The 21,414-nt window shown below is 43.8% G+C and overlaps 3 protein-coding genes and 1 long non-coding RNA gene across 4 annotated transcripts; 3 read left to right on the forward strand and 1 right to left on the reverse strand.

The window, feature by feature from the left end:
- Nucleotides 1–1,618, reverse strand: LOC144712301 (xylan glycosyltransferase MUCI21-like). The gene is made up of 2 exons (XM_078586540.1): nucleotides 1,430–1,618; nucleotides 1–1,359 (listed from the first exon to the last, which is right to left on the reverse strand). The coding sequence occupies exons 1-2, from the start codon at nucleotides 1,554–1,556 to the stop codon at nucleotides 113–115; spliced, it is 1,374 nt and encodes a 457-aa protein (XP_078442666.1). The 5' UTR covers nucleotides 1,557–1,618; the 3' UTR covers nucleotides 1–112.
- Nucleotides 1,619–2,709: 1,091 nt separating this feature from the next.
- LOC144712291 (xylan glycosyltransferase MUCI21-like) lies at nucleotides 2,710–4,449 on the forward strand. Its single transcript, XM_078586528.1, has 2 exons — nucleotides 2,710–2,960; nucleotides 3,036–4,449. The coding sequence occupies exons 1-2, from the start codon at nucleotides 2,780–2,782 to the stop codon at nucleotides 4,331–4,333; spliced, it is 1,479 nt and encodes a 492-aa protein (XP_078442654.1). The 5' UTR covers nucleotides 2,710–2,779; the 3' UTR covers nucleotides 4,334–4,449.
- A 3,252-nt stretch (nucleotides 4,450–7,701) lies between these two features.
- On the forward strand, nucleotides 7,702–9,419 carry LOC144712321 (xylan glycosyltransferase MUCI21-like). The gene is made up of 2 exons (XM_078586563.1): nucleotides 7,702–7,938; nucleotides 8,014–9,419. The coding sequence occupies exons 1-2, from the start codon at nucleotides 7,812–7,814 to the stop codon at nucleotides 9,249–9,251; spliced, it is 1,365 nt and encodes a 454-aa protein (XP_078442689.1). The 5' UTR covers nucleotides 7,702–7,811; the 3' UTR covers nucleotides 9,252–9,419.
- Nucleotides 9,420–17,258: 7,839 nt separating this feature from the next.
- LOC144716832 (uncharacterized) lies at nucleotides 17,259–19,794 on the forward strand. Its single transcript, XR_013585006.1, has 2 exons — nucleotides 17,259–18,351; nucleotides 18,485–19,794. It is a non-coding gene; the product is annotated as an uncharacterized LOC144716832 (long non-coding RNA).
- Nucleotides 19,795–21,414: the final 1,620 nt, after the last annotated feature.

Consider the following 21,414-nt stretch of genomic DNA (forward strand, 5'->3'; position numbering starts at 1 on the left):
TCCACAATAAACAAATTATATTTACTCAGGATGCAGCAAACCCGCCCTCTTCCTCTGAATTCGGCGGATAGTGTTTCTTACAGAATTGAATCATCCTCCCAAATTACAACAATTAAATCGATCGTTTCCGAGCGACAATATACTTGTACGCATTTGTCACCGTTTTCCTGAACCTGTTGACGTCAATGCTCACAGCCTGTTGCTGAAGATACACCTTAGCCGCCACATCCCATCCCTTTTTGTTGACCGAATCAGGGTCAGTTAGAACAGGATCCTCCTTAGGGTACTGCCTTGACAGTGAGCTTTCCTCGGTTTTTATAGTGTAGGGCATGTACTTGAGTCCCATCTTCTTCGCTGGCTCGCCATAGCTAGTCTCCGCCGCCCACCTAGTCCCCAACAACACGACCTGAATGAACACGTCACCCGGTTTCTGAAACAGCAAATGGGTCATCGCCGCTCCCACCACGCCGATCATGGCGTCGCTAGAGTTAATTACCCTGTAAATCTCCACCATGTCCATTGTAATAGTCGGCCTCAAGATCTCAACTTGAAACCCAACGCTCTCACAGAGCTGCACCACCTCTTGCTCGTTCTCTACCGCCCTCGTCCCCTGCCTGAATATAATCACCACCTTCGGTTTACCGTTCTCAGCCGCTGGCTGTAGAGGCCCTGGTACGTGGCGGTACGCATCGTCGAGCATACGTCGGAAGCTCTGGACCGTTAGATCCGGAGAAGGGTTGATCGTAAGGTCACCGTGGACTTTGAGGCCGACGGTGACCTCCGGGAAACAGCTCGTGAGATTATCGCGGTAGAAGTCCACCGGTGGGTAGTCGGAGAGTTCTGAGATGATGTGTTTGTACTTGTTGAGCCACCAGGTTTGATACTCGAGGATGATGAAGACGACGCGCCTTTGGAATTTGTGGGATGTGATGAAGAGAGGGATAAGGGCGTCGTTGAAGGCGTGGTAGATGTTGCCGGTGAAGCCGCCAATGGAGAAGATGACGGCTGGGACGGGGTAGATCACGTCACAGGCTTTTGTGTCGGCTCCGTTGAGGGAGAGTTTGAGCTCTTTGATGGATTGCGTCAGCCTTTTGTCCCATTTTCTCGTGTAAGGGCGGATTGTTTCGAGTTGAGGAGGGACTGAGCCGCCGTCGCTTGCGAGGTTGACAGACGAGGATGACGGGTTGAGATGGACAACGCCGCGGAGAACGCAGACGTCGCTGCTGAAGCCGCTGCGGTCGCATGTTAGAGACGTTTCCAGGCGTGGGGGAGGGGGAGCAGATGTCTCGTTTTGGTGCTCTACTTTGGCGCTGACGGCCGGTAGCGGGCTTTGCACCGGCTCAGCGGTTAAGTGAGAACCTGATAGAAAGAAATCATTAGAAAAAAGTTGAAGGAGAATGATTGTGGGTGGGGGAATGGCGGTGCTTACAGAGAGGGAGAATGGGCGATGACGATCCTCCGTAAATGAAGAATGGAGCGATCAGAATGCAGGAGGCCATGAGGATGACGAGGAAAGCCAAGAGGGAACGATGCTTCCCCTTCTCCATTTCCTTCATTTTCTCCTCCTGTTGTGTTATTGTTAGAGCTGGAATTGCAGCCGAAGAAGAAGGGTCATTTGAAGACGATACCCGCGGTAAAAGAAAAATATATTTATTATATGATTAGGCTTGTTTGGGTTGACCGAGCTAGCTACGCGTGAACTAAAAGGAAACCAACAGGCAATACCGAGGGGCCTTCGACCTGCGGGCGTCGCCTTCATGACGTCGACACATAGCCTAATATTTCAAATACCGACAAGGAGGGGGGAGGAAAACGATGATTTTATCGCCGTAGAAAAAAAAGCTGTCCTCCAGGAAATGTTTTATTCTAAACGACAAAGGGATGATACAAACTTTGGCAGTGAATTTTCATATTACCGTGCTGAGTTTGGTCGAGAAGGTATCTTCGATCGTTGATCTCTGTGAAGATTCACTCTCTCCCCTACCGAAAATAAATGTAGTGTAGTTTTAAAGTCTCACGATTTTCGCCTCGTTAGAAAATAGCATATTTCTGTATCAATTTAATCAGCCGCGAATCTTGTACGTAACCCTCATTATTTCCCAAATAAAACGTGCACATGGTCGAAGTACAACAAAGTACATCCTTGATAACGAAGACCATTAAAATCAAAATAAATTATCGCAAGTTTTTGTCCAATTATAAAAAATAACCTTATGGGCCGGTTGACCTAGATATGTAATCATAAAAATCTTGATAACGGCGTTTGCCTCTTGTCGTCTAGATTCTTGGCGCTCAACCTCCACGCAGAAATTTTATTATACGTGCACAATGGCATATTAAAGTAAATTGCCTATCAACAAAAATCACCGACTAATTTAAATATGTAGTATAGAATGGTAGATTTTATTGTTCAAGTTATACATTTATTTCTAGCCCACGAGATGGATCCATCCATTGGAGCGAAAGAAACAACTGGTAATTCATTTTGAGGTACCCGGCGGAGAAAATGATTGGAGGATATGGAGCCCAGTTGTTATTAAATATCAGAAGAAAACGCTGTAACGCCCGCTGTTTGCGAACTAATCAAATGCGTGGACAGATCACTCAATCGGTGGTTGATATTTCAATGTTCGGTCAGAAGAAGCAACGCGCGACCCTTTACCAAACGCTTCCCGTTCATTAGCTACTGCGAATACCAAGTCAACGCGTTTCCCTCGTCATTCAATTTATCTGGGGTCAAACGGAAGATTACCCACAAAGAAAGAAAGAGCGTTTCTTCATGTACCCATTTCATTTGAAAGCAATTAGGCAAACGATATCGTGGAACAGATCGGACGAGATGGAGAGGGGAAGGCGGAACTTACTCTTTTTTGCCATCATCTTCTCCCTCGCGTCGTGCAGCCTCATCGTGCCAAGCTTCTTCCTCGTCGAACGATCCCCCGTCGTCGCCGCCATACCCTGTAAGAACTCGACAAATCCGCGCTGCCGATTCCGTCGTCTTCACTGTTCTAACTTGCGATCGATCATGTCTTCAGCCATTTCAGCATCTCGTAGATTGGCCGAGCAAGAACGAGCCATCGTTTCCGCCGAGAAAAGCCTACCAAAGAAGAACTCCCTAGCGCCGAGAGTTTTCCCCTGCGCTGTAATGAAGAAGAACTCCTTCTGCTGCGACCGTGGAAGTCATGTATCTGATGTCTGCGTCTTACGGGGGAACGTTCGAACACGGCCCTCCTCAGCCGCTATCTTCCTCTACAACAATGGCGGCCCAACCAATAACTCATCGCCCAAGAACCGTCCTTCAATGCGTCTGGAGAAGATCCGACCTTACCCTAGAAATTGGGATAGAGGGTTGATGAGCACCGTCGACGAACTCGCGATCACCGTCCGTGGACGATCCAACGGCGGAGGCCATAATTGCGACATCGTTCACCGCGTTCCCGCCGTCGTCTTCTCCGTCGGCGGCGGCGAAGAAGACGACCTCGACCGCGAGTTCAGCGACGGGCTTATCCCTCTCTACATCACTTCCCGACATTATCACCGCCGCGTGGTCTTCCTCATCGTCAATTACCGCGCTGCATGGCGCGCTAAGTACGACCACGTTCTCTCCCGCCTCTCGGCGTACCCACCGATCGACTTCTTCGGAGATAACCGCACTCACTGCTTTCCAGAAGTTACAGTTGGGCTTCATAGCCACGGCGATCTCCTCGTTGATCAAACGCAGACTATATCGGCGAATCAGAGCATTAATGACTTTCGGCGACTTCTCGACGAAGCTTACCGCCCAAGAATACGCTTCTTCGAGGGAAGGGCGAAGGGGGCATCGGTGGCTGACTCAGCACCAAAGCTTGTTATCATTTTCGGTGGCGGGTCAGCGGCGGTGGAGAACAAGGCTAAACTCGTTGGGCTTTGCAAGGAGATGGGTTTCCAAGTTCTCAAGCTGAGGCTGGACAGGACGACTGAGCTGGCAAAGATCTACTGGGCTTTGAATTCTACAGATGCTGTTCTCAGCGCCGAGGGAAGCGCCTTGGCCCACCTGCTGTTCATGAGGCCCGGGTCTGTGTTCATTAATGTGATGACACAGGGAACGAAGAAGACTATGGAGACCCAATACGAGGAACTGGCCAAGGAGATTGGGGTCGTTTACAAGAGTTACAAGTTGGAGATATCTGAAATGCTGGTCTCGGAGGAGAAGACGAAGAAGGTGAAGTTGGATTTGAATAGGCTCCTTGGTCGGCTGACCCGCACTTATCAGTATATAGTGGCGAGGAAGATGGAGGATGATAATTCCAGCTTACGATGGAATGAGAATTGGCTGCCCCGTCGATCCGAATAATGGTTAAAAGATGGGTCTGTTCGTTATATGTTGGTTCGTTTACAATGTAAAGACTCAACACCTGAGAAATGTGTATATATGCGGGTTCCAGGGAGATCCGCTTAAGTTTTGTGGCGGATAGAAGACGAAATCACTGTTAGCAGGATTGAAGTCTTCTCTCTCTCTATCTCTCTCTCTCTCTCTCTCCATATTTTCATGAATTTTTTAGATGTCCAGATCGACATTGTTGGGCGGATGAATTGTAAGGGATGTCCGGTTAACAGTAATATTGTGTAGAGCGTTGAAGATAATGTGCAAAAATGAGCTATTGTTACAATTAATATCCTCAAGGTTTCTTTTTCGCATTTCAATTATGCCTTCGTTCAGTGCTGATCCATATGATCATTCATATAAACAATATCGGGCTGGTGAATTATAAAACGGGGCACTTGCTTAGACTCTACAGTACGGATGCTTATCCGGAACACAAACAAAGGACGGTTGTAAATATTGAAACAGCCATCGTCAATTCTCTCAATAAGTATTGCCTTATCATTTCGACATCTTAATGTCCTACGTTTGGCCTCAATCCTCTTTCGTTGACTTTTTTTTTCGGTTTACCTTCATGGACGGGATTCGTTAAGACATCTGTGATAAGATAGAACTCTGAAGGGATAATGCTTTCCAAAAAGTAAATATTATTACACTGTCGATACATCTTCAAATCTCATCCATACTCAATCAAGTGCTAACCACGTCATTGCATTCCTGTAGACCGCCACCGAAGGTAGGGACCGATGAGTTAAAATAAAAGTGAAGTTAATAAGCGTAACTCCTCTGGTAGAAGAATGAAAAACTGTGTGGATTTGTTTAAAAGTTTATGACTAAATATTTAAGTCTTAATATACATTTTTTGGAAAAAAAACATAATTTTTTGTTTTAGTTTTCGTGACGGCAGTATCATGGTATTGGCTTTTATTTCTAATTAGATCCTCAAATATCATTGCATATACACAAACTTATTATAGCGTCAGGATTAGATCCAAATTTTTGAGACTCATATTCTTTAACAGTGTGGGATTCTCTATACTATTATAACTTGGGGGCCTTGCTGTTTCGTAAAATTAATGTTCCTAGACTCTAATTTCATATTTCTAGTTAACCCTAACGAAGTTGTGTTAATCACTTCATAAAAATGTTATTATCCTTTTTCACATTTATATTATTCTGTCCATAGCATTATTCCAATCATTTACACTATTAATGATTTTGTGGTTGAGTAATTCTGGAAGGATGATGAAGTTTTTCCCTTTTTTATGATGACCACTGTCCTTTCAAAACTTTATCATCTTAAGAGTTAGATGTTATGTTTATTCTACTGACAATCCCATGTTTTGAACCGCTCAATCTTATCTTATGTACCACTTATTATCCCTTCAGAATCTTAATATTCGAAGGTTCTCTGTTTCTAGTCAGAAACTACACTACAACGAAATGAGAGTAGGCTGACCCTAAAGAGCTTCCTCATACTGGAGACGAGGAACTCCCGAGTTTAACATGCTCACATGGGAGCACTCTTGGCTTGGTGTCTTCCAGGAAGGTTGGTGGTGGGTAGCTATCACGATGCATCTCTGATGAGATAGCCGCCAGTATAATTTTAAAAAATGAGAGCACAGCAAGGACAAAACAGTGACAGAGGTTAAATGTCAATAATTTAATAATAGGAGCAAAACATACAGGTGTCTGCTTAAAACTAAAGTCCAGGACAAGCGTTTAATTACAGTTCTTTGGATCATTTAATTACAGTTCTTTACACTGAAACTTCGATATATTATGTTATGAAGTCACTTTCATACGTTTGAGCGAGAACAAATCCATCAGCTTTTATTATCACGATAAAGCTCGATCTTAATCCTGGTCTAATTTCGAATGTATTCGTTGATCATGATAAAGCTCGATCTTGCAAAGCAATCAACCCATTTCCTCAGTGAAATTTCGGTACCATGCTGTTTAGAATTCAATTTTTTTTACCGAAGATAATTCTCAGTCCGACCATACTGTAACGTTAGGCCAAACACCCCTCAGATTGTCTCCTTGGTAGGACGACGGGATCTGCTCAAATTGCGGTCCTGCAGCTATGCGTTTGGAAAACGCTGGCTTGACCAAAAGAAGAGATGCTACAGAAAAGGCGACGAGTTATCTTAGTATGCCCGTGGCTGCCAAGTCTGAGTTAGGCGGGTAGACGTCGAGTGGGGACCCTGAGAATGTGAACTGAAAGCTTCATGAATGGACGGAAATTGGAGAAAATCATTAATGATGCGTGGAAGGAAGAATTTTTATTTTCAATTCGTGGAAAAAATACAAGTGAACGGTAGAATCCTAAGATCCTTTACCATGGGCGTCGATTGAATGGGTTAAAGGGATGGACGGCTGCGGGGAGGCCGAAACCGACAGCTCAACGGAAGAAATAAAATAATTGAGAAAACGATATCAGTAGTGGGGGCGGGCGATATTGATTGAACTTCTGGCGTCTTCTTGCGATAATTACCGATACGAAAGGCGGCAAATGATTCTTTTCTGCAATGTAATCAGTGATTACCAGAACCCACCACCTCGTACTAAAACACTCCGGGAACTGCATGAAGAAGCAGATGTAATATTTGGAATAGAAGGAAACATTATTCAACGCCTCATGGGAAATAAAATGATGCCATGACTTCAACGGGGAAGATATTCGTCCGATAGCATATGAATGTACCCTGACGATAGTAAACTCATTTGCAGAGAACCGACGGAGCGAACTAAGTCAATAGGAAATTGCTCGATCGCTCAACATAAAGAGGATGACTTCGATATCTTTATAATGGAGTAAATATTTCTCAAATAACTAACCTGGGAAGATTATCATGTTCATGACGAGAAAAGTTCAACGACTGCTAACTGTACCCCTGTAAAAACTATCTGTTGACAGGATTCTCATTATTCAACGAGAGGGAGGAGTTAAAAGTAAAATAACGAAACCCTCCTGGTTTCAAGCCCGAGGATAATATAGCGCTGTAAAATTCAAACGGCGGCAAAACCATTAAATTGAGGGCAAATAGAAAAAAAGGGGCGCGTTGATCTTCGTCTGCACAACTAATGTCTGCGAATGTTGAACGGGATTCAAATAAGGTAAAATAAGGATCAGGAAGTAAAAGAAGCGCACAGGTCCTAAATGTCGGTTGTCATTTCAACAATTTTCAACTCGAACAAAAAAGACAGCCCACCAGCCGACTCCTACGATACCTTTTTTAATTGGTGCACAATTGCCGGGAAACAAGTCTAACGCGTTGACTTCGTCAAAACCCTTCCGCTTTACAAGGCCCGCGGAGTTGTTGACCGTCAAAGTTGAAAGCCATTTCATAAGTAAAATCGCCTAGCTTTGTTCTCATTCAATTTCGACTGATTGATCTATATCGCGAGAAACCCGCAGCCGGCGAACATCACGCGAGGAGGGCCGATGGAGAAGACAAGAGAGAAGAGCAAGCGCCACTTTGTTCGTCTTCTCTTCATCATCTCCTTGGCCTCCTGTAGTATTCTCATGCCCTTCCTCATCACCAACGACCCTTACTCCGCCACCGTCTTCTGTAAGAACTCTTCCTTCTCTCTTCTCTGTCGCAGAGAACCGTCTCTCCACCGTTCTGACTCGGCCGATTCATCAGCAATTTCTCTTTCCAAACCACTGCCAAAGCCCCGTGCCATTCTCTCCTCACCTGCAAAGGAAACGTACCTCAACTGCGATCGAAACGCCTTCAGCTCTGACGTCTGCGTTCTCCGGGGGGACATCAGAACAAACCCTTCTCTTTCCTCTATCTTCCTCTACTCAAGCAAAGCCCCCGTCACAGAAAAAATCCGCCCTTACACGAGGAAATGGGAGACCAGCATCATGGACAAAATCAAAGAACTCGACCTCGTCGCCGTCAACCGCTCCGCCGACGACGGCCACCGCTGCGACGTCATCCACCGTGTCCCGGCAGTCATCTTCTCCGGCGGCGGCTACATCGGCAACGTCTACCACGACTTCAGAGATTGCATGGTCCCTCTCTTCATCACGTCATCCCGCTTCAACCGCCGCGTCGTCTTCGTCGTCGTCCAGTCTCAGCCGTGGTGGCGCAACAAGTACGGGGAAATCCTCTCTCGTCTCACAGACTACCCCCTCGTTGATTTCTCTCGCGACAACAGAACCCACTGTTTTCCTGAAGCAACGGTCGGGCTGCACGTCCACGGCGAACTAGCAGTCGACCCAGCCAGAACAACGCCGAAGAACACGACGATAAACGACTTCCAGGGCATCCTCGATCTCGCCTACGGCTCCCCACAACGTAAACCGGCTTCTTCGGCAGAAAAACCGAAATTGGCGATAATCTTCCGAAAAGGATCGAGATCGGTGGAGAACGAGGCGGAGGTAGTTAGGCTGGCGGAGGCGGTAGGGTTTCGGGTGGAAGTGCTAAGGCCTAACGCGACGATGGCGTTGGTTGACATTTACCGTTCGCTAAACTCTGCGGACGCATTGACTGGCGTGGTGGGCTGTGCATTGACACATCTTCTGTTCATGAGGCCGGGATCGGTGTTCATCCAGATTAAGCCCTTGGGGACCGAGTGGGCGGCAGAGGCTAACTATGGCGAACCTGCTAAGGCTATTGGGCTGAAGTATATTCCTTACTTAATTCAGCCAAAGGAGAGTTCTCTGTCTAGGGTTTACAAGAAGGACGACCCCGTTCTGACGAACCCAGAGTCTATTTCCAAGCAAGGTTGGGCCATCACAAAGAAGGTCTTTTTGGACAAGCAGATGGTGAGGATTGATCTTCGGCGGTTCAAGAAGAGGCTTACTGCTGCATACGAGCACATAATCGCCCGGAAGAAGGCGCAAGATCAGGCCTTATTGAGGAGTGAATCCTGATCGTTGGTTATGTGGTGGAAGGGTGCAAAGGATGGTTTTTCTTTTGTTTTATTTTGGTTTTAAAGGATTTGTAACCATGATCGCCGTAGAATAATTGGGCAACTGTGAATAATTTCGAAATGGACGGAGATCATCGAATCTTAATCGAGAAAGCTCCTTTGAGATAAATCCTATTAGGTGAAAGATGATACAGAAGCCTTAAAGATGGGGAACCCAAGAATATCGTCCAGACCTATGGTAAATCATTCATAATTATAGACGCGAAGAATGGGCAGTTTTTCCCGCTTCCGTTGCGTTATCTAACAACCTTGTGAACAGGAATGTAAATATTTTTCAAGTATCAACAGATAAAAGAGCTGAATGGGAGGTGGGAATGGAAATGTGGGGTTCCTGTTAATTGCGGCGCTGCTGTAATGAAAGCACTCTTGGTCTTTATTTAAAAAATGGTACGAATGTTCACGGTGAGAAAAATCGAAAGTGCGGAGATAATTTACATCTTAATAAATCTTTGTTAATAGTAGAATAGGGCATTCCTTCGCATCCGATGCTCATGGGTGGTAGCAATATAAAATGATGTGGAAGGAAAATATCAGAGACGCGGGAGTGGAAGTTATTATGGAGCCATAAGGGCACACAATTATCTCCAACATTAACTAGAGATACCAATACACTATATGTTAACCAGTCCGTTTCTCTCGTAGCTATTATTCTCTCAGCGTTTTAAAGTAGAAATTTACCATAGAATAATTGGATTTATTTGATAGAGTATTTTTAACTTCAAGAGAACGAAACTCCTCAATGATTATCATGGTAAATTTTACTTCAAATTCATAATCATAGTTAAATAATATTTCGTCTTTTATGTTTTCCCTTTTTTGTGTAACGTATTTAAGGGCCAGGAAAGGCATTAGTACACTCCAGATCTTGAGAAACATCATTAATCTATCTCACATGATGTAAGATGAATGACATTCAATGACTTGAATTCTTTTCTCCGAGGTACAAAGTTTCGACGTGGAAAAGATTGAATAACATATAAACAACTTATGATGTAACCAGGCAGGGCGATCGTCCAAACATGTTGGGATAGGATAAAACCCGTGGGCCACAAACCTAAAACGCCCAAGAAACAAAATAAGAGGAAGAGTATGTCCGGGATTCCATCAACTGGCTTGGTGGATGCTGATATCTTGAACCTCCTAGGAATTGGGACGAAACTAAACCATCCAACATGAAAATCAATCCGCAAGTTGAATTTCCCTCTACCATTACGCCTTTTGGAGGTTAGGAAGCATGTTCATATTTTTGGGCGTAATAAGAAGGGACGAAATTTTATTCATCTTATCATGTTATATATAAAAAAATAAGACGTCTATGATTTAGTCAACTGGAGTTTACATGGAGAATTTCTAGGAAATATCTAAGAACTGAGACGAAAGGTAGTACACTGTCTAATTCGGAAGAATACGCGGAATTTGAATTTTCATCGATCTCCCCACCGTAAGGAGGTTCCGAAGAGTGTACACGTTTGTGTGCGTAAGAGGAAGAAACGGAATTCTTTTTATCTTATCATATTATAAAAAAAAGAAACTAAACGTCTATGTTTAATCACTTGGAGTTACCATGAGAATTCTAGGAGACATCTTGGAATCCAGATGAAAGGGAGTAAACAGTCCAATCAAGAAGAATACGCGGAAGATGAATTTTTATCTGTCTCCCCACGATGGGCAGGTTTAGAAGAATGTACACGTTTTGGTTCGCAACAGGAAGGGTCGGAATTTTTTTGATCTTATCTTACCATACAAAAACAGAGAAACGTCCATGCTTGAGGCAACTGGCGTTTACGTTGAGAATTTCTAGGAAATATCCAGGAACCGAGATGAAAGGTAGTAAACAGTCAAACTCGGAAGAAAAACGCGGAAGTTGAATTTTTATCCATCTCCCCTCCGCAGGGAGGTTTGGAAGAATGTACACGTTTTGTGCGGAATAGGAAAGAACGGGACTATTTCTATCATATTAAAAAAGAAGAACAAAGAAGACGTCCATGCTTTCGTCAACTGGAGTTTACATTGAGAATTTCTACGAAACATCTCGGAACCGAGTTGAAAGGTAGTAAACCGTCCAACTACGACGAATACGCGGAAGCTTAATTATTATGTAGCTCCGCCCACCTAGGGAGGCTTGGAAGAATGTACACGTCTATGTGTGTAATAGGAAGGGTGCAGTCAAGCCCTACCATAGATTCCCATGGGCTCATCTTCACATGGAAAACACAGGGGTCGGCGTTTAAGATGACGTTAGCGGGTCCCATTCAGTAGCAAAAAACCATGATCAGCCGGCGGCGTTGCCAGCTGGTTGACCCGTTCACCACCGTTGCCCATTGAGACGTGAAGAAGAAGCCACGTTAGGCCACGGATGAAAGGACAGCTAATGAGCTTCATTGGCTTTTTTTAATATCCTCAGATCCAGAAAGTGAAAGCCGGGGAAGGCCATTCCGTGGGTCCGAATGTCAGGCTTGTGGCGTAGAAGAAATTACTTTCATGTTGAGCAAGGAGAGGCATAGATGATCAAATATACATGTAAAGGACGACTGTTTAAGGTCTAGGGAGGGGTTCACAGTTGTTCTACAAGGAGATGGCAAATACTGTTTTTCAGGACTTCGAATTTTAGAATTTGTCTTCCTTCACTACTGATTGCCTCAATGTCAACCTGAACCTGCACAAATCTCAAGGAGAGAGTCCGGGTCATTACGTTTACATATCTATCTCACATAGGCATGTCTACTCGCTATCGGTTCCTACAATGTTGGTGTATCATAATGATTGCTGCCTGCCAGGAACTCAACGAAGTCCAGAGTACTTGCCACATGACTCTCACTGGATTCTGACAAAGCAATAATGCTGTCAGCTTTGGGTGATGTCCAAACAAATGCGATATAAAAATAAATGTCACTGGAAATACGAATATAAGTAATTTAATCCAGCTAATAAATTAATTTTATTTTCACTGAATCTGAAATTAGAAATATGATGACATCGTCCTAGTGATAGGATATGAAAAGATGGGTTATAGGCATTTACCCTTCCTTTTTACCTCGACGTAGTACAATGTAACTCAACAATTCATTAGTGGGAACTGAAATGTCAGGGTCCCTCATTCTCCAAATTACTTTAAGTGATAATGGGTTCATAAAACTGTGCTAGATGTAATTTATAAAAGAAAGAGACCATCCATAACCAGTTGTCATCAAATTTTTTATATAATTATGTAAATTACGTTTGATTAAGGTTTCATCCTTATCTCCGAAGAAATGAAGTTATTTTCTGTATCATAAAGATAAATTAATTGAAAAAATGATTTCAGATGATCTAGTAAAATTTGACACTTTCTGAGATCTAGTAAAAATGGGGCAACTTACCAAGATTTTACATTCATCAATGCCGGATAATTGAGAAATGATTGCAGCCTTTAAAGTTGCTCAAACTTATTTTCATCATATTTCCCATACATTCAGTTAATGTAGCTGTTACGTTACATTAAATATATCATTTAATAAACAAAAATACTGAAGTACTTTAGCACCGTCTTTAAATTCACAGAATTTATTATTGATGGTATTCCCATCAAATGCTTTATTATATGTTCATGAACACATTTTGGAAGTTTTCGGCTCGTTCCAAAGGTAGTTTATATTCATAAATTCAGTTTATACCTCTGATATAGTTTTGGCATTTTTCTTATGAGCTAAATTATAAATATCATCTGAATCATTGTTTATCAATGACCTATTTTCCTTCTGTTTTTCCATTAAAACTATCTAAAGATAGCATGAAATTCTATCTATTGATGCGTTTATGAGATAAAAAGAATTCTTAATTATGATTATCTATATAACTTTAATCTTAGTATGATATGATTCAGTATATAATTTCTTACTTTCAAAGCTTCAGACAAATTATGCAATATTTTCATGTATGTAATTTCTGATCTTTTGTTTGCCAAAATGAAGAGATACATGATTTATTATTTGAAACATTTTAGAAAAATTATGGAATATTTTGAATTATATAGTTTCTTATTTTCTTAATTCAAATTTAAGAGATATACAATTTCTATTAATTTCAAAATTTGAGACAAACTATGCATTATTTTGATGTGTATAATTTCTGAGTTTTCTATTTCTCAAAATGAAAATACATATAATTTATTATTTTCAAATTTTTAGAAACAAATATGCTATCATTCGAAGTATATAATTTCTTATTTTCTTATTTCTAGTTTAAGTGACATATATAGCGTTAGTTTCAACATTTCAGACAAATTATGCAATACGTTTTAGTATCTAATTTCTTATTTTTCTTGTTCTTCAACATTTAAGTGATATATATTTCTTATTACAAAATATATCGTGCATTTTTTGAAATTAAATTTTTTTCAAATTTTCAGAAAAAGTATGCAATCTTTGGGATCATATAATTTCTTATTTCTTGTTTCAAATTTAAGAGATATATAATTTTTGTTGTCAAAATTTCAGAAAAATTATGCAATATTTATAAATTTCTAATTTTTTTATTTTCTTATTTTCAAATTATGCACATATATATTTCTTATTTTAGACAAAAGTATATAATTTTTCAAACTATATCATTTCTTATTTTCATGTTTCCAATTTAAGATATATATGAATTTTAGTTTTAAATTTCACACAAATTGTGCATTTTTAGTATCTAATTTCTTATTTTTTTTGTTTTTAATTGAAAGAGATATAAATTTCTTATTTTAAAATTTTCAGACAAATAATGCTTTTTTTGAAGTATAAATTTCTTATTTTCTTGTTTTCAAATTACACAGATATATAAATATGTTTCTTATTTTTAGACGATTTACAATCTTTTGAAATGTATCCATTGTTATTTTCTTGTTTCCATTTTAAGAGATATATAATTTTTTAGTTTCAAAATTTCAGAAAATTGTGCATTTTTTGTATCTAATTTCTTATTTTCTTTTTTTTTTTTAAACAAAAAGATATATATCTTATTTTCAGGCATATTATGCAATCTTTTGAAGTATATAATTTCTCATTTGCTTGTTTCAAATTTAAGATATATATATATAATTTTGATTGGCGATTTCAGCGCATGAACAAGGAAATTATATACAAAATTTTGTAGTCTTCCACAGGGACGTAGGTTTGGCAATCGTCGGTGGAAGAAGGCGGCAACACACGATGGAGGCCAATATCTAGACAACAGCAGCATGATGCAGGCTGTTGAAAATGTCAAACCCCCCAGCCCTAAGTTTCAGGATTTTGGGGTTGACTTGGCACATCCTAGAAAGTAGGATGGCTTAGCACATCCTAGCAAATAGGAATGATCCTACTTTCTAGGGTCGTGCCTAGTTTTTAGGGGGCCTTTAGGCCATGGTTGTGCCTTCAAAAGGCCCCCCATTTCTCTTGGTTTCTTCACCACTTCATCCCTTAACCCCTTCTTGTTTTTCATTGATCCCGTTGAGTTGAGTTGAGTTTCTTGAAATTTATTTAGAAACTAGAGTCTCTCCTTCCCACTCTCTCTCTCATGTAGTTGGTGCTCTATTGATGATAATGACGTGGGGAGGTAACGAGGCTGATGACTATGCCTCGGTGTTTGTCCCGGTATCATCGTGGTGATCATCTTCACCATCTTCTGCAGTTGTTCACGTCCAAGTATGCTTCCACAAGTGTTTGCACCTAATAGAGGTCTTCTTTGGGTGTTGGTAGCGGTGGCGTGAATGGCGATGTGAGGAGGTATGATCGAGCTGTAATGGCAGCGGAATCCCCTCGGTGACCCGAGACAACGGCAGTAGAGGAGTGCCTTTTAACAATGCGACGAGGGATAACCAGGCAATGATGTCATCATTACGGCGTGGTAATGGTCGTTGAAGGTCTAGCGGAGGCCGTAGGGTCTCTAGCGACGGCAATAGTTAGACCTCTCCCACTAGCAGGCTCCCTCGTGGCAGGTCGTGATGGCAGCAAGCGATGATGAGTGGCAGCTATATCTTAGCAATGGGCATCAGTGATGTCGGGTCTCATCGGCGATTAGATTTGGAAACAGTTGCGCGGGGGCGCCAGGCTATCCGTCAGCACAATGGCTCTGTGTCAGAACATCGACGGTGACATTTGCGCATGCGGCACAAGCGACCTCATGTCGTGGCGATGGTGTTGGTTTCCAACAAGTAGAGGAGATGATGGCGGCAATTCTTATTAGACATGAGGACAACTGTGGCTACTTCTCTGGTGGTGGCGGTTGGAATTGCAATCGAAATTGAGTGGCGGTAGGGTTCCCTCGACAAAACAAAAAAAAGAAGGGGTAGAAAATGAAACCTAAGTTTCAAAACAGCATTTTCTTCTCAAGTTTTTTCCTCTGGCTAGTGAGCGGGTACCCACTGTTTTACATCCGGGTACTAAGGGGTGTCATAGAAGACAGATAGACCCACACATTTTGTGGGCCCCTTAGAAAGAGAGGACGAGAGGCCCACACTTGGGCCCACACATGCAAGTCCAACACCCAAGCTTGTTGAGGCCCACATTTTGGCTCTTGCTCCCCAAGCTTGTTGAGGCCAGGTCTTTGGGGCTAGATGGTCCCTGTTAGTTTAATTTGTGTGTGATTCGACAACGTGTTGTCTAGTCTTGAAACCAATGTTTCAGAAGTGTAGTTTCTTCCAAGTTTGGCCATCATTGTTTTATTGATTAGTGCATTGGCAGTCATCACTACGTAAACCTGTAGTGGAAAATATTATGAAAAAATATTCGTTCCATTGCCTTTAATGTGATAGATGTGGGCACAGCTTCGTGTTCATATTTGTTTATGTCTGGAGGATGTCAGTCCTATGCTCCCTACATATCTCCTATTAGATCCCAAAATTGAGAGGACACGGACATGATAATGCCAATGAGCATCAACCTAGCGAACAATTATGTCTAATAACCAACGAGCATTCTCTAGTGTCCATCCATCAGTTGTATTCAATACCCAATCAATGTCCCATAACATCCACTTATTCTCCAACCTTTATCGTGTCGATTAGCTTCATCATCCATGGCTTGACGATGCTTGCATTTAGAGGGTCCACTTCAATTTTTGTTGCATATCATTATTCTTTTCCATGCACGAAGTCCTCCCAATGCCAAAGCAAATTGGTGCTACAAACAAGGTGACTATTGACATTCTTTGTTTCATCAATTTTTTCCACCCCACTATGGTCACATATCTCCAAAGAGTCCTAATGACCCATCATCCAAGACCTCCAAACAATGTCGTATGGTAGCAACACCCTTCAACACATCACGTTCTTTAGGTCGGACAAACTTGAAGTGTCACATAAAGACACTTGTACTATCATCTGATGGTCGCTTGACTTGGATGATCTTTGTCATATTCTTGCACAACAAATTTCACACATATAAGCATAAGCGCCAACCAGTGTAAAATATCTAAGTATTGGGGACCTTTTGATGGCGCAGCCCCGGCGATAGCCCCGGATCCGCCTTCGGAGTCGTCACCGTCGTCTCCGTCAGCACCAGCTCCAGCCTTGGATACGTCTTTGGAGACGTCACCGCCGCCCTCGACAGCGCAAGCCGTTTGCATTCAGCCCGCTCGGCAAGCCAAGGCGATGGTACGCACGCCCAGATTCAAGTATTCCCGGTAACGGACACCGTATCACTATTTTTATGTCGTTTCTTACTTGTCGTTTTGCTTCCGTCTTCGTCACTCGCTGTTTTATACTCGTCACGATCGCATGTTAGGCGAGAGGATAATCCTGCCTGGATTCCCTCTCCCTTCTCCTTGGTTCACTCCCTTCTTCTTGGTTGTCCATCTCTTTGGTCCTAGGTCGTTGGATTTCCCTTTATGTGTCCTTAGTTTTTTCCTTTTATCCTCCTCTTTTGGTGTAAGCAGGTCACCCCCTTTCCCCCCTATATAAGGGAAGAGGGTTGCCCTAAATGAGGTACAATGTTTTTTTGAAGAAGTTTAAACCTTGTCGCTTTGAGAATGATGTCTTCTCCTCGTTGAGCTAGGGTTCGCCCCGTGAAGTTGCTGCAGAAGAAGCAGGAGAGGAAAGCCAGAGGACGCAGAGAAGGAAGACGCCCTGGAGTAGTTGAGAAAGACCGCCGCTGACGCCCTCCCCCCCTCCTGCGCTCACGCCCGCGCGCGCGCGCGATCCGCGTCTGTGCGCCTGCGCGGCTGCTCGGTCTTCCGCGTCGCAGCACGCCGGTACGCTGCCGCCTTCCTCCTCCCTCTTTCCCCGGTGCCTCCCGGGCCACCATCCTCCTCCGCCTTCCGGCACGAAGCCACGCACCGCGAGGACCTTCACCACGGACTCCCTCCCGCCGCGGCGTTGCACCGGCTCCCTTGAGTCCTGGTCAACCTCCGGCCCTCTCGCCACTTGAAGCCCCACCGGGTTCCCGCAAGAGCCGCTCGTCCACTGAGCTGCCTTGGCTGTAAAGGCTTCCTCGTACCGAGGGCTTGAGTTGCACCGCCTGCCGGTCCAGTGCAACTGCCCCTCCGACACGACGTCTCCGCCCCCGAATCCGTCCGCTCGGGCTCGGACCGGCGACGCCTGGTCGACAGGTCTCCGTGGTTGGACCCCCGCTGAGAGCGTCCCCCCCGTTGCACCTCCGGGCGGGCCCAACCAACGCAGGGTTCCTCCCCGCGCGCGCGCCGGCCTGCACGCGGGAAAGCCAGCTGCCACTCCCGCGCACCACGGTGCCCGCGTCACCAGCGCACTCCCGCGCTCGACGGGCGCTTGGTGGCGATGCCCTGCTGCTGACCCACTCCGCGGTCCTTCACCGAACGCGGGCTGCCTTGTCCCGCGCCCCTCGTGCTCGTGAGAATTACCGGCCATTCCTATTGGTCGGTAGAGCAGCCCCGCCCGGTGGTCGAGCAGCTGCCCCGTAACACCCCTCATCCGTCCACTCGGAGTCCAAGCCGCCGCCTCGCGTCGATCTCGTCCAACAACGGCGCCCCTTGTGCTCCCTGACCGCGGACTGAAACGTCCTCTCCCTACGCTGAAAGCGCCTCCAGCAGGATTCTTGGGCGTGAAGACGATCCTCTCGTACGGCGACAAGGTACGCCGCTCGCCCCCGTCATTTATTTCTTTCAGTGCGCTTTCATTTGCCTCCACCGCTCTCGGGTTAGACGTAGGTGAGTGCGTAAGGTCGAGTGAAAATGCCGACTATTTGAGCGTCTCTCCTGGTTCAGTGCGAGTCGGGTTCGCCCGTCACACGCGAGCACTATCCAGCAGGGTAATTCCCGTTCGGCGCCGTAGCGACCTCGTTCCTCCGGACGAGGGTCAAGAGGTCTCCTTACCTTCCCCGGGCGACCCCGTCGACTCCCGAACGTCGGTCTTTCCCCTGCTCGTCGGCAGCTGCACGTACTACACCCCCTCCCGGAGCCTCTCATCGTAGATCGTCTCTACAGGACTTCCATGCCTGACGAACCCCGAGCCTTCATCGCACAGCGACGCACCTTCGAAACTGAGTACGAACCCTTGGCGACGGCAGGACTTCGTCCCGTACGTGGTCCTGCATCACCTTTAGAATGTTTACAGACTTTTGAAAGCTCACAGGTCATGTCTCTTGAAATGTCATTCTCTGCTAAGTCGTCTACCATTTGGGGTAATGCATTCTCCACCGTTGACATAAGAACCATAGAAGTAAACCATGGACGCTGAGTATAGTTTGTGATGAAAAATTTGAGACATAAAAATCATTTACTATTGAAAGCTATTCATGAAATAGGAGGTGGTGTCGATATAATTCTATGATATAACAAAAATATTCAATTTTAAAGGAAATGTTTATATTAAGGCAACTTAGGTTTTTCTTCTTCGAATCAAAATAAATGTCTTTAAAATACCATGAAAATTAATCTGTATGCCATGACTTTACTATTTATGATTGTTTTCCAAGAAATAAAATGTTTCATCATTCACCATTGTATTAACATGCTCTTAAAAACTGAGGCTTCCTAACCATTGTTTCTGCCGCCCTATCCCATCATCCGTTCTCACCATGCCGGTTGCCCTTAGCCACTACTGCCGCTGTTGTCTATTTGCCACCACAGAATGAAACATAGAATTATACATGTCACTCGATCCTTAACCATTTTTCATCTTTCAAAAGTTATTAAGTTTAGATATTTTCCACTCAATTGATAATGATCAATGATCCATTTTCAATATCCACCTAAGAGTGGACCAAATCCAATGATTCTATAATTACACATCAGAGGTTAATAATGAAAAATAAAAGGAAGAATTATACATGTCACTTGATGCTTAACCCTTTTTCAGCTTTGCATAATTATGCTTAGATATATTCCACTCACTTTATAATTAAGAATGATCCCATTTTAATATATTACTAAGAGTCAATGTGATGGAGAGCGTCCACCCGAGACCATCACCACATCGTCGAAGCCATCATCATCATCAGTGACGACCCACCGGCTCGCACCCTGCACAACCGGCACGCCAAGACTACAGTGAAGACATCACAACCATGCCATCGTGTGTTTCAAATTTCTCCTGCTCTCATGCTTGTTTCATTTGCCAATTTATCATGTTTTCAGTTTCGTCATCCGTATTGACGTGTTCAAATTCATTCGTATCGTCGCATCATCTAATTCCCAAAGTTTATTTTGTTGTAAAAGGGGTCTCCTTATTGGACCCCTTACTTGGACTCTTTGTAAGGGCCCATCATGGCCCAATATAAGGCCATGATGGGCAACAAATGTCGTCAGATCTGGATTTTCTATTCTGGCAGTTATCGTCGCCAGCTCTCACCCGAAGAAGAAGGAGAGGAAGAGGAAGGAACAGGAGAAGAAGAGGCAAAGTTAGGGAAGGACGGGGTTGCTATTGCCCGGCTTCCGTCTTCCTGCTGCCACAGACTATTGAGCCAACGTGCACTCTGCTCGGCCACAATACATGCTTGGTTATCGCCACACGCCGTCGAGCAGTGTCACTGGAAACTTGTGCGGTATCTGCATGCACCTGTGCAGCGTCCATGTGGTTCTGCCGCATGTGCGTGCACTCCCGCGACTGATAGTGGCCGGTTGAGTTGCCATTATGTATGTGAGTGGTTCTACAGAGTAAACCATATTCCAGAGTTATCTCTGAGGCCTGTGAGCCACCGTTGCATGGTAAGTGAATGAAGCCGGTGGACCTGCTGACCCTTTGCCATGCAAGCCACTATGGAGCCCACGCGCCTGTGAGTCCCCTTCGACTCTCACCATGCCACCGATCAAGGCACACTATGTATTGTCCATGCACGTGTACGCAATTTCACCATACTGAATCAGATGTAACACGACCAATCAACCCGTCGCGTAACACCACTGGGAGTGTTCATAATATAAGCAACAACAACATAGTGAAATGCGTGAAAATTTTAATGAGAGATCAACGAGAAAACATAGTAACCAATTGATCCGGGGTGGGGTTCAGGTGACAACACTGGGAGATGTCGAGCCTGGCCTAGGCTCCCAATGATCCGGGAGCTCACCTAGAAAACCGACAAAGTGAGGGACGGGTTACCGTCCAGCAGTGTCTATGCCATCGTCACTAGCGAACTAATCCAACAGCATAAAGAAGTATTCTAACATAAGATGGTGGATATTCCTATGTAGTAATCAAAGAATCTCTCAAGGCAGAGGAGCTGTCATAATAAATCAGCATTGAAGGGAGTAATGATACCGCAAATGTTAAAGGGGAAACAAGGAGTGACCTGTGGTGTTGGCGTCAAGTCTGGAGGCAGGGCACGCCTGTTGCAGAACTGAAGTGTTTTAAAGAAAAAAAAGAACGCCCGAAGCAGCCTGATAACACCCTAACTTCGGTCTTTATTTCACGCTATTAGCACAATTTTATGCATTTAAAGAGCTTAAAATGGGATTGTTATCATGTATTTACATAAAAATACTGTTTTCAAGTGATTTCTGAATTTTCCCTAATTATCTGTTATTTCTATGAATTTTAAGCGATTTATGTGAGCTTGAAATAATTATTTTTGAATGAAAATGGAAAGTTTAATATTTAATTTTGAGATTTATTAGTACGGGAATGAATCAGTGAATTTTCTAGAATTTTTTAGGATGTTATTGGATTTTTCTGAGATTTATTTGAGGAAGAAATA

The sequence above is a fragment of the Wolffia australiana genome, chromosome 1, assembly GCF_029677425.1.
Source record: "Wolffia australiana isolate 7733 chromosome 1, ASM2967742v1".
NCBI lineage: Eukaryota > Viridiplantae > Streptophyta > Magnoliopsida > Alismatales > Araceae > Wolffia > Wolffia australiana.

Coding starts and splice junctions, on each gene's coding strand:
- LOC144712321 (XM_078586563.1), top strand. CDS start 7,812: ATGGAGAAGACAAGAGAGAAGAGCAAGCGCCACTTTGTTCGTCTTCTC. Junction 7,939..8,013: donor TTACTCCGCCACCGTCTTCT/GTAAGAACTCTT, acceptor CCGATTCATCAG/CAATTTCTCTTTCCAAACCA.
- LOC144712291 (XM_078586528.1), top strand. CDS start 2,780: ATGTACCCATTTCATTTGAAAGCAATTAGGCAAACGATATCGTGGAAC. Junction 2,961..3,035: donor CGTCGTCGCCGCCATACCCT/GTAAGAACTCGA, acceptor TCATGTCTTCAG/CCATTTCAGCATCTCGTAGA.
- LOC144712301 (XM_078586540.1), bottom strand. CDS start 1,556: ATGAAGGAAATGGAGAAGGGGAAGCATCGTTCCCTCTTGGCTTTCCTC. Junction 1,360..1,429: donor ATCGCCCATTCTCCCTCTCT/GTAAGCACCGCC, acceptor TCTTTCTATCAG/GTTCTCACTTAACCGCTGAG.